Genomic DNA, 13,438 nt, shown 5'->3' on the forward strand with positions numbered 1-13,438 from the left:
ATTGATTTACTTACACTAAGTATTAATGGCTATACCTTTTTAGATGGGCCATTGCAATTTATTTTTGGGAGATTAACCATTTTGAATCCCTCAAAACAATGCAGAATGTTCTGTTTTCATTAACCTTTAAATTACTTGAAGGGGGATATAATCTTCACATCTTCCCCGTATTTGATTGTATTTCCTTTCAGTCCCAAATCCCTCAGAGTGGGTGTACTGAAGATACCCAAACTTGGCTAATTACATATTCCCTACATGGCTGCCATAGATTTGTGGGAATTGTCCAACGCTTGGAAGGCTATAGTGGAACATTTACAGAGTTATTCACATATCTAAAATCTTCTGTTTCATATATATCTAACTTCTTACTGATTCTATTTCACAGCCTATGTGTATGGGTTTAATCTGCCCACATACAAAACAGATTTATGTCAATAAATATCACAATACCGGGGGGGCAGGGCCTGACCGCTGAGCTGAGCGGACGAAGGAAAGTACTGCTCCTGCTCTTCCAGGCATACATTGATGGCTACAAGCCACAAGCATCCCTTAAAAGCCACAAAAAGGGCCACCAACCGTGAGGTGATATCAAGGGGCACATATTGGCTCCAAACAAGCAGTCTACCCTGCAGGAATCACCGATGCGACACTCACGGTCTACACACGTGGACGACATTGGTGGAGGCGGCCGCTCCCCTGTTGCCCACAATGGCTACAATCTTGAACATGGTCCCTCGTTTCCCCCCCATGGACCGATGGGTGTTTTCTCGGTCCCAGGAGAGCCCCACCGAGCTGACTGGCAACGTCACCAAGCGAAGCTCACTGACCTCAAAATGGCGGAGACCGCCACCAGGCAGAGTGACTCAGCTCATCGGCTTGACATCCATGAATTTGCAGCCTTTTGGAGGAAGCTAGAATGGAGAGAACAGAAGGCAAGTACACAGACCCCAGATGGGTGCTCACCCGTGGTACTGCCCTCCTGCTCTAACCTGAGAGGCTCACCTTGAACGACGAAGCAGACCTACAAATGGCGCCACGGACGACGACGATACCCACCCGCAAGAAGCGCACGTGTCCATGTAAAGAGGCGGCTGCTACCCGACTAAAGAAAATGAAACCCTGCATAACCATTTGCTGCAGTACGGGGTCATTCTGACTGTAAAATCCAGACAATCTACTTACCAAGACTTGGGCCTTTGCATTTCTAAAATCTTTTGATTTATAGATGTCTGACTTTTTACTGATTCCATTTCCCAACAACAGTGGAGGGGGTTCATCTGTACATTTATAAAACAGAAAGCATAGATATACTTGCTGAAATATGAATAAATATAATTTGCTAACCCTAGTGGATCAGGAGAATACCACCACTTCTAATAACATCCCAAATACGGTAATCATTCAGAAGCTTAATTTCAAAAAGACTTAGATTAGGATAGCCTCAAAAATGTATTCGTCATGACTGGAGAATAGTTACATCACAGTAGGTATCAGTGACTATACTTTTTTAGGTGGCCCTTGGCAATTGTTTTTTTTTTTTTGGTGAGAATAGTAATTTGGAAATCTTGAAAGCACTGCAGAATGTTCTGTTTTTGTCAACCTTTTTATTATCGGATGATGGATATAAAGTAACCAACTTCCTCTTAGTCCTAAAACCTTGAGTGTATCCACTGAAGATACCCACATGTGTTTAATTATATCTCATCTACATGGCTGCCATAGATGTGCTGGAGTTGTCAGCTTGGAAGGCTATAGTGGAACATTTATAAGGTTATTAACCCCTTAAGGATACAACTGCTGAAAATAAAAAGGAATCATGGCGTAATAGTTCCATCATGTGTCCTCAAGGGGTTAATTAAGGTCTATATGGTCCCGCACAAAATGATGCAAAACCATTTGCTGCGGTACTGACATTCATATTGCAAAATACGGACAATCTACTTACCAAAATTTGAGGTTAATCGGGCCTTCACATTTCTAAAATCTTCTGATTCATATACATATGGCTTCTTACTGATTCTCTTTTCCAACTGCAGTACAGGAGGTTCATCTGTAGAAATACAAAACATAAACATAAATTTACTTGCCAAGATATGAATAAATATTCCAATCTCAAAGAATTGTGAATTTGGACAACAACACTATTTCCAACGATACCCCAAATATTGGGATATCCAGTACTCTAATTTCAATAATGAATTAAATTAGCATCACCTTTCAAAAATTCAACCTTCATGGCTGGAGAATAGTTAGAATACAGTAGTTAGCTGCGGCTATATCTTTTTAGATGAGCCTTGGCAATTGTTGCTTGTTTATTTTCTTTGTTTTGTTTGGTTTTTAAAATAACCATTTTGAATACCTCAAAGCAGTGAGGAATGTTCTCTGTTTTTGTCAACCTCTGTGTTATCGGATGATGGATATAATGTTTTCAACTTACAAATATCTGATTTTATTTTCTCTCAGTCCTAAAATCTTGAGAGTACCCACTGAACATAGAAACGTAGAAACATAGAATGGTTGTCACGGGCCCGGCGGCCCTGGGGGGCCCGGCCGCCCAGACCCACCTGTAGCGGCGGAACTGCCGCCGGTGCAGTTGCACCGGCGCCCGCACGCTGATGGGGCCCATCGGTTGTCCCATGCACTTAGGGCCACCCGATGGGCCCCATATCTTCAGGGGCTAGGTCAGCGCTGCGGCCGTGGTATAGCGCGACCAGGCCCCTTTAAAAAAAAAAATGCCGCCGCAGCGCAAGTGGTGCTGTGAGGAAGTGGTCACTTCCTCCCAGCTCACTCTGCACGGGAGGAGCGCTCGCGCCGGACATGAAGAGGGAGAGCCAGCCGACTGCCAGTCCCATCAGCCCCAGCCAGCCACCCTCCTGCAAAGACAAGGTAAGAAACAGGAGGGTAGCTGGAAAATGAGCTGTGTGTATGTCTGTCTGTGTATGTGTGTCTGTCTGTGTGTATGTATGTCTGTCTGTGTGTATGTATGTCTGTCTGTGTGTATGTATGTACGTCTGTGTGTATGTATGTACGTCTGTGTGTATGTATGTCCGTCTGTGTGTATGTATGTCCGTCTGTGTGTATGTATGTCCGTCTGTCTGTGTGTATGTATGTCCGTCTGTCTGTGTGTATGTATGTCCGTCTGTCTGTGTGTATGTATGTCCGTCTGTCTGTGTGTATGTATGTCCGTCTGTCTGTGTGTATGTATGTCCGTCTGTCTGTGTGTATGTATGTCCGTCTGTCTGTGTGTATGTATGTCCGTCTGTCTGTGTGTATGTATGTCCGTCTGTCTGTGTGTATGTATGTCCGTCTGTCTGTGTGTATGTATGTCCGTCTGTCTGTGTGTATGTATGTCCGTCTGTCTGTGTGTATGTATGTACGTCTGTGTGTACGTCTGTGTGTACGTCTGTGTGTACGTCTGTGTGTACGTCTGTGTGTACGTCTGTGTGTACGTCTGTGTGTACGTCTGTCTGTGTGTACGTCTGTCTGTGTGTACGTCTGTCTGTGTGTACGTCTGTCTGTGTGTACGTCTGTCTGTGTGTACGTCTGTCTGTGTGTACGTCTGTCTGTACGTCTGTCTGTGTGTGTATGTCTTTCTGTGTGTGTATGTCTGTCTGTGTGTGTATGTCTGTGTGTGTATGTCTGTGTGTGTATGTCTGTCTGTGTGTATGTCTATCTGTGTGTATGTCTGTCTGTGTGTCTGTCTGTCTGTGTGTCTGTCTGTCTGTCTGTCTGTCTGTCTGTCTGTGTGTATGTCTGTCTGTGTGTATGTCTGTCTGTGTGTATGTCTGTCTGTGTGTATGTCTGTCTGTGTGTATGTCTGTCTGTGTGTATGTCTGTCTGTGTGTATGTCTGTCTGTGTGTCTGTCTGTGTGTATGTCTGTCTGTGTGTATGTCTGTCTGTGTGTATGTCTGTCTGTGTGTATGTCTGTCTGTGTGTATGTCTGTCTGTATGTCTGTCTGTGTGTATGTCTGTCTGTGTGTATGTCTGTCTGTGTGTATGTCTGTCTGTGTGTATGTCTGTCTGTATGTCTGTCTGTGTGTATGTCTGTCTGTGTGTATGTCTGTCTGTGTGTCTGTCTGTCTGTGTGTATGTATGTATGTCTGTGTCTGTCTGTCTGTGTGTATGTCTGTCTCTGTGTGTGTGTATGTCTGTCGGTCTGTGTGTATGTCTGTCGGTCTGTGTGTATGTCTGTCGGTCTGTGTGTATGTCTGTCTGTGTGTATGTCTGTGTGTATGTCTGTCTGTGTGTATGTCTGTCTGTATGTCTGTCTGTGTGTATGTCTGTCTGTGTGTATGTCTGTCTGTGTGTATGTCTGTCTGTGTGTATGTCTGTCTGTGTGTATGTCTGTCTGTGTGTCTGTCTGTCTGTGTGTCTGTCTGTCTGTGTGTATGTATGTATGTCTGTGTCTGTCTGTCTGTGTGTATGTCTGTCTCTGTGTGTGTGTATGTCTGTCGGTCTGTGTGTATGTCTGTCGGTCTGTGTGTATGTCTGCATGTCATTATGTGTGTATGAATGTCAGTGTATGTGTGTCTGCATGTCATTATGAATGTGTGTATGTATGGATGTCAGTGTCTGTATGAATGTATGTATGCCAGTATGAATGTATGTATGTAACTATGTATGTCTGTATGTGTGGCGAAACCAGCTTCGCCACTGTGAACTGGAGAGGCCTGGCTGCTAGCCTCCTGCCCTGCGACTACGGCCCCTGGACATATTGTACTGGAAAAACTATATTTGGGCATGTAATAATGTATATTACTGCTACTGGGCCTTTAAGGGCCATCCGTGGATCTATGGGGACTTTTGGGATACTGTACCTTTAAGACTGTGGAGCGTAGTACAGTAATCCTGCCTTTAATATTTTAATGTCATGTATGTATTTTTGTATGCAGTTTAACCTGGGATATGTATGCAGCATTCACCTGATTGTTCGGTAGAATCACTCCATTCATTGTATTGAGGAAACTACCGAACAACCAGACCACCCAGGACTAAGTGTGCCTCCAATTACCGTTTGCAACAATGTTGCAAACGGGTAATTGGCAATCAGTGTAATGTATTCTTTGTCCTCTGGGTGGCCGCCATTCGGGAAACAAACACGTGGCGGCGGCCATCTTAAACTACCGAACAGCGGTGTTTTGCCATCGAGTGTCTGGAACTAAAATCGGACACTTGACTAGGCAAACACCGCTGAGCCCTCCATACTTCCAGAAATTCGTATAAAAACTACCGAATGACCAGCCGTTCGGTAGAAAGAACCCCACAAACAAGGGAATTCATTCAAACCCTCTCCAGGCTCTATAACACAGGCAATTCGTCTGTTTTCATTCCCTTGTTTGTGACCGACCGCAGGGCCAAAATGCATGGAACTGTTTTCGGATACTTTACCCATGCGGTCGGTCAAATCTTTGGAACCTCATATCTCCCGAACCATTCATCCGAATGACCTGATTCTTGGATATGTTGTCCCCCTGAATAAGGGCTATCAGGGGATACCTGTTTTGGAGGTGTAGCATGTGTATTTGGGGTACATCCAGGAATTGGGGAAAAGGGTGTACGGTATAATTATGTTAAGTGCTAATCTAAGGGGAGGAAATGTGTGGGAGGTACATCCATGTGATTGGTTAAATCCATCCTCCCCCTGGGAGTGTCCTGTATGTACTTGTTTGTAATAAAAGCCAGACTGGGTGTCCCAGTCTAGAGTTCTTGCTTAACCCTCAAAGCGATGTGTCGTCTCGGTCTTTGGGGGAATGGGATTGTATGCTGACTGCCAAGAGTGTAAGCCGATGTCTGCTTTTCTTGTTCAGCTGTTCCAGTGTTCGTGTGGTTCCAGTCGGGAGAATGGTGTTTGCAGTAGCTGCCTGTGCATCTGGAAAGGGGATTATCGCCTAAACTGGGTTTTATCCTCGTGTGTGTGAAACGGTCCGTTACAGTATGTATGTCTGTATGCATGTCTGTATGTCTGTATGTCTATCTGTATGCATGTCATTATGTGTGTATGAATGTCAGTGTATGTATGTCTACATGTCATTATGAATGTGTGTATGTCTGTTTGTATGAATGTATGTATGAATGTATGTCTGTATGTCATTATGAATGTGTGTATGTCTGTTTGTATGAATGTATGTCTGTATGTCATTATGAATGTGTGTATGTATTGTGACAAAAGTACTCCTTTTCCTTGGTACCTTGTCCTGGGATTGGGGTGTTACACACAGTCTTTTCAGGCTTTAGAGACACTTCACACGCTGGATGAGGTAAAAGGACTTGCTCTTTTATTGTGGCTCCAAAATAAATGTACAGTAAGGTATAAAGGTAACAAAAATATACAAAACAAAAGCCTTGCTCTTCTGAGCACTAACTAAACAAAATAATCAGCTAACTGGGTTGGATGGCTTGTCCATTTCCCAACATAAACAACCTTACTGTTTCAGGTTTTCAGCTCTCTGTTTCCATTCACAGAAACCAAACACAATCTCCCTCCTTCCTTGGCAGGGGAGTACTTAATAGCACTGGTAATTGACAATCCTTTTCAGGTGAGTTAAATTAGGATTCAAACTCTGGAACTGGACTTCTCACCTGTAGGTTACAAGCAACTTCCAAAATGTGGAGTGGAGCACTGGCCCACCCTACTCTCCAAGTACTCCACCCCAGGGCCCAAATATACACATAATTAAAGTGCAACATTCATTATAACATAACACATTTCCCTGGGGCTAATTACACAAAGTAGGATCCTTGCAAAATCTGGGGAGGTATATAGATTCCCTCCAGCACAATTCCTTGCTTTCGGTCACAGTATGGATGTCAGTGTCTGTATGAATGTCTGTATGCATGTATGTCTATCTGTATGCATGTCATGTGTGTATGAATGTCAGTGTATGTATGTCTGCATGTCAGTATGAATGTGTGTATGTCAGTATGAATATCTGTCTGTATGTCCTTATGCATGTGCGTCTGTATGTATGTTAGTATGTGTCTGTCACTATGTACGCCTGTGTGTCTGTATATGTGTGTATGTCTCAGTATGTGTGTGTCAGTATGTATGCCTATATGCGTATCAGTATGTGTGTCTGTTAGTATGTATCAGTGTGTGTGTGTGTATCTGTGTCCTTTTGTATCAGTGAATGTGTTTGTGTCTGTGTGTGTATTCCTGTGGGCGGGATTTGGAGGCGGTCTCTGTGGGCGGTTTTGGAGGCGGGCCCCCAGGGGCCCAGACCCTGAGCTCAGTTAGGGGCCCCAAAATTTCTGGTGGCGGCCCTGTTAGCACATGCCGAATAACGACTGTGCACATGTCATGGCCACAGCTAGGAGGCAGGGAGGGGGGAAATGGTGTGATGTGTGTGTGTGTGTGGATGCAGTGTGAGTGTAGTGCATGTAGTGTGTTTTGTATGCAGTATCTGTTTGTCTAGCTCATGTACTGTGTGTGTTTATTGTGTGGGCTAAGTACTGGGGGGGGGGGGGGTGCGCAGTTTTGTTTTAATTAGTTGGGCTTATTCCCCCCTCCCTGCCACTTGCCTGTGGAGAGAGGTTGGAATAAGTCCAACTAATTAAAAATCAGCTTTTCCCAGTATTTATCCCACACAACAAACACTACATCCACTAGACAAACACACACTGTATCCACCACACACACACTTTATGCACTACACAAACACACACTGCATCCACTATACAAACACACTGCCTAGGCTACACTAAAACGCACACTACATGGACTACACAAACACGCACACTACACAAACACGCACACTACATGCACTTCACAAATACGCACACTACATAGACTACACAAACACGCACTACATCCACTATACATACACGCTGCATCGGCTACACAAAAACGCACACTACATGCACTACACAAACACACACACTACACATACACGCACATTACATGCACTACACAAGCATGCAGATTACATGCACTACACACAGACACAGCATCCACTACACACACAGTGCATCCACTATAAAAACACACACACTGTGTACCTGTCTATCTGCATGTGTATCTGTGAATGTTTGCATCTGTGTATCTGTAAGTCTGTATTTGTTTGAGTGTCAGTGTTTGTATCTGTATGTGTGTTTGTATCTGTGTATCTATGTGCGACTGTGTGTCTGTGTATTTGCATGTGTGTACCTGTGTGTCTATTTGTATCTGCACATGTGTTTGTATCTGTGTATTTGTGTCAGTGTGTGTCTGTGTATCTGCATGTGTGTCAGTATCTGTGTGTGACTGTGTGTCTATGTATCTGCATTTGTGTACCTATGTGTCTGTGCATATGCATGTGTGAGTATGTATCTGTGTGTGTCTGTGTATCTTCATGTGTGTTAGTGTGTGTCTGTGTATCTGTCTGTCAGTGTATCAGTGAGTGTATGTGTATGTCTGTGTGTGTGTGTGTGTGTGTGTGTGTATGTGCATACATCTTGCCAACACTACACACATACACACCCCTGTATTCAAACCTCAAGACTACAAACACATCAAAGTATTATATATAAACACACCACTGTATTAAAAAAACACTACACACAGATGCACACCTGCATTCGAATGCCAACACTACATACAAACACACAAAAACATGCTTACATTCAAACACACAAGCACTGCTCAGTGCTAAATACATTAAAAACAGTTTGCGTTTTTTTTTTCTTACATTTTAAAGTTGGGGGTGACAAATTTAGGATCTGCCCCGGGTGCCAAATGCTCTAGGTACGCCCCTGAAAGCCACTTTGATATTTTCCATCCAACTTTTATGATTAAAGCATTCCCAAAAAGCCAGATGCTCAGAGTTAAGAGACTCATCTCTGAACTTTTACAGTTACCATCACAATTAAGTGAAATGTTGGATAGATTTCATGTTAGAGGCATTAACTTATTGGAACAAAACCTTTTTCTTGAGTGTAGTTCTCTGCTTTATCCTGGTATCAGGACCTCCAAACAGTCCAATAAAAAGTTTGTTTTTCATTATGTGCGCCAGTCCTCTAGCATTTGTGCAATGCCAGGATTAAAGGGAAATTATTTTTACCATCCACATTCTGGGTAGAAATACAAAGTTAAGGCTTGTGTTACTTGTGGTTCTACTTTTCTTGTTTACATATTGAAGTGCCTGTGGATTAGCGTATGTTCGGAAAAAACGCACAAACAATTACATAACAGATCAACTATACAGACACAGTTGCTCGATCTTCCCATCCCAGAACACTTTGTATGAGTAAGTATAATATTTCACAATTTACAGAATCAAATTATAGAATCCATAAGTGTGCTACATAAGGGAGATTATAGGGAACTCAAATTAAAGGAAAGAGAAGCATTGTGGTTATGTGGATTTCATACAGTGTTACATACAAAGTTCTTAACCCCTTAAGGACACATGACATGTGTGACATGTCATGATTCCCTTTTATTCCAGAAGTTTGGTCCTTAAGGGGTTAAAATGAAGTGGTCTGGGTGCCAGGTCCATCTAGGATTAACCCTTTCTGCTGTAAACATAGCAGTTTCAGAGAAACTGCTATGTTTACCTATGGGTTAATCCAGCCTCTAGTGGCTGTCTCATTGAAGACGCCAGCGTCCATAGGAAAGCATTGAGAATGCTTTCCTATGGACTGGCTGAATGCGCGCGCGGCTCTTGCCGCGCATGCGCATTCAGCCGATGACGGCGAAAAGGAGGAGGAGAGTTCCCCGCGCCGAGGGAGCCCGGCGGGGGGAAACTGGTAAAACAGGTAACCCCTTCCACCCCCTAGAGCCCGGAGGGAGGGGGGCCATGAGGGTGGGGTGGACCTAGAGACCCTATAGTGCCAGGAAAACAAGTATGTTTTCCTGGCACTATAGTGGTCCTTTAATGACAACTATGATGTGACCTTTTTAATTTGACCTGTTTTAATTATTATTCTTTTAGATATATACTGTATGTTGGAGCACACCCTGGATGACACTAAGTGTCTTAGACTTCATGATTTCAATGAATGAGAATACATTGTTCCTCAGCATGCCATACCCTCCCTCTTTTATCTTATTTAAATATTTATACTATCTATATATTTGTTTTTAATACTTCTAAAATATTATATTAGCAGTAGTCATTTTATCTTAATAATCCACTCCTCTGTGCACTTTTTAGTAAATATGAGTATTATTATATAAATGACTGGATTATATATTTTTATTTTTTGGGGGTTTTCATATCTGTTTTATTGAAATGTTTGCTTTATTTGTATAACAAAGTCGGCCATTATGTGAATGAGTGGATTTTTCACGTCATATTGTTTGTGTATGTTCTTGATTGTGCCTGCATACTGCACTGCTAATTGTAAGTATTTTTTAAGTATGTTCATTGCTGGCACAATAAATACTGTTATTATTCACTTTCGTGTTAGTTTGATAAAGGCTCACACAGGATTGCTCAATCCTATCCAATAAACCTGCCCTGAACCTTTGTCCTGTCCTTTTGTCCTGAATACCTGTGCCCGGTCCTTTTTTATTTATTTCATCTGGGGAGTTTGGTTATCGCAGATTGAGGACATGGTTGAACTATTATGTATTCCTACCCTATTTCCTATATAGCCTTATGGCACGTCCCTCTGGTGTGTGTCAAACCTATTTCCTAAATGAACAAAGTTGACTTTACAATATATTGATGAGAAAAATGTGTCTATAAAATGTTACCAGGATTATGTTCTGAACCTAACACACAGCATTTAAAGGAACACTATAGTCATCCAGACCACTTCACCTCCATGAGAAGCAGAATATTACTCCTGCAAGAAAACAGCAATTAAATAGAGAACCTAGGCTTAGATTACAGAAAATCTGAGACACGAGGAAGTATCAAATACCATAAAGCACAATAATAGACATTATGCGAAGCAACATAAACTAACCACTATAGGGCAAGAATATTGCTGTCAGAAGGGTGGGGGGGAGGGGTGGGTAAAGTTCATATATAAATATTGTCTAAGTACCAGCATGGCATATGCCAGTATTTTTAAAGCAACAAGGGAGGGTAGTTTTTGGGGATTTGTTTGTTGCTGTTTTAGTATTTCTGGTTTTTGAGATTCGGGTATTTTTTTTAATTTTTTTTATTAGGAATAGGATAAAACTGAATTCTTCTAATAATATAGGAGGCGATTCATAGCTCCTAGATAGCTGAATACATCATATAAATGCAGATGAAAAATAAATAATAAAAATGAGAGGGAATAAAAACTTCCAAAGCTAAAAGCATTTCCTATTTGTACGAAGTCATAGTAGTTAGAGCTAAAGGTCTTGAAATGCTTACGTAATAAGTAGCAGTTGGACTTACTTTCTAAGATACTTACTTTGCAAGATTCTTTCTAAAATTTCTTTAAGTTTGGGAAACATTTCTAGGTACATGTCTTGAGACAGGTAGGCAAAGAAATCTTGTAACAGGTGTGTCCTCTCTGCTTCAATCAAGCACAGAGTTTTATGCACAACTTTCATAACAGTCCATTCCTCAGCTTGAATATTCTGTAAATGAAACAGAAATAACGTGGTGAAAAAGAGAAAAATTAGGCCAAGCTACATGGTCTTCCAGCTTCAATACTTTTTTCAATGTATCAAACATTCAGGAAGCAAAATAAGTAAAGTACTTACCCAAACAATGCATCTACTACATAAAAATTATAATATATACCTAGAGGTTTTATAACTAATACCACTGGACTATAATTTTCAAATTAAACCCAATAAAACATTTATTTCATTAATTATGTAATTTATTTTTACCATTTTAATGTAGTGACTGTCGAGCAAGTGCTTTCCAGCCGCCACTTAATTATCCCTTGCACCACTGAAGATTATTAACTGTTTGTCCACTTTGGCCACGTTCACCGGATTTTGATGGTAAGAAAAAAGACTTGTGATGGTAGGAATTTTTAAAACAATTTTTTTTTTTTACAAGTTTTAGATTCATTAACACTATCTTCACTATTATTAAGGTGAGGGGGTAAGTGGGGATTTTAATTTATTTTAGGGGAGTGGCTAGGGGAGAGGAGACTAGTAGCCACTCAGGTGGGGGACATATTATTTGGAAGGGGTGGCATGTCCCCTTATTTTATAATTCATTGGGTACCACCCATGGGTTGGTACTATGAATGGACAATCTGTTCCCCCCCCCTCCCCTTTATTGGTAATATTAGCTCCCCCATCCATTGCCCAATGACCATGGGTAGGAAAATGGGTATTGATATTTCAGTCTAGCGACAGAGCAGCAATGTTTGAGGCCTGAATTGCAAAATTCAGACATTGTTAAAGTCCACAAACAATGTCTAGATTTTACAGTCCAAATGGCCCCGTACAGTAGCAAATGTTTTTGTTCCATTGGGTCTATAGGGCCATTCGGACTTAAAGAAATAATCCTGCATATGTTCTGTACTAACATTAGTCTTAGAAGAACTGGTTTGAAAAGCACTGCTGTAGAAAGTTGGATGATCTTACTTAATGGCAAGCAAAGTACTCTCAGGAACAGCTTCATTTTGGCACCTTTTTAATTTTAATTGCTTTTGGCCTATTAACTGAATAGGGAACTGTGTAGAACTGACCATTACAATGCAGTTGGTAATAAATATGAGCTGAAGATGAGTTAAAGGTACATACCAATAATTCCAGTTCAGATAGAATACCTCTGTCTTGCAGGCCATTCATGAATGGAAATAATAGATTTATAGCATCTGAAATGTGAGTTTTCTCTCTCTTCAAAATTAACTTTAGTTCTTCAGTACTGATTGGACATATATTTACAGGGTCAGCTTGCGTCTTGATTTCTGTAACAGGAAAGTGGGAAATACTTATACATGGGTAATGATTACAGTGGTATTTCTTCATCAAAGTACGGTAGTTATTGTACCTTTTCTTTTAAGGATTTAGTCCTCCAAGGTGCATGGCACAATGATTTAATAAGTGGACTGTCTCCACTTGAAAGGTCTTACTTTCTAATATTTCCCATAGCAGAACATCATGTAATGCAAGCACTCTCAGATCAGGAATGAGATACTTGTTGTCCACTGACATCTGCTATTGCCTGCAAGTCTTTTTTAAACTGCATAGAAACACATCAAAACATTCATCTTTATCCATAGTAGGGGGATTCTCTACCCCATGTGGTCTAAGTGCAGATCAGTCTCTGGAATCAGTACTGGCAGGTGAAGTAGGTGATCTCTCAATTGTGGCCAGTGCTAGTTTGTTTTCTCTGTCAGCCTGGCACTCTGCATTGTCTCATTCTCTCTGCAGGTATCCGCTTTGCTGTTAAGACTCCTTTAGCTGTGTTTGAGTCGTGGCTCTGCCCTGTTTGTTGCATGTCATAGACCACAAGAGCTTGCATTACCTACAATTTCATTTTCCGCTGGCATGAAATCGATCACTCCAGTCAAAGCTGGTCAAGCGCTCCCATGCACTTTTCTTGGTACTCT

General features: G+C 41.6%; 1 protein-coding gene across 1 annotated transcript in view; it reads right to left on the bottom strand.

Annotated features, from left to right (window-relative positions):
• Positions 1-13,438, bottom strand: part of LOC134566054 (uncharacterized) — a 449,970-nt gene that overhangs the window by 359,918 nt on the left and 76,614 nt on the right. Inside the window, exons 9-10 of the mRNA XM_063425766.1 lie at positions 12,627-12,793; positions 11,330-11,498 (exon numbers count right to left, since the gene is read on the bottom strand). Of these exons, the coding sequence (XP_063281836.1) occupies positions 11,330-11,498; positions 12,627-12,793 (336 nt within the window). The remainder of the gene's footprint in view (positions 1-11,329; positions 11,499-12,626; positions 12,794-13,438) is intronic.

Source organism: Pelobates fuscus, chromosome 6, assembly GCF_036172605.1.
Source record: "Pelobates fuscus isolate aPelFus1 chromosome 6, aPelFus1.pri, whole genome shotgun sequence".
NCBI lineage: Eukaryota > Metazoa > Chordata > Amphibia > Anura > Pelobatidae > Pelobates > Pelobates fuscus.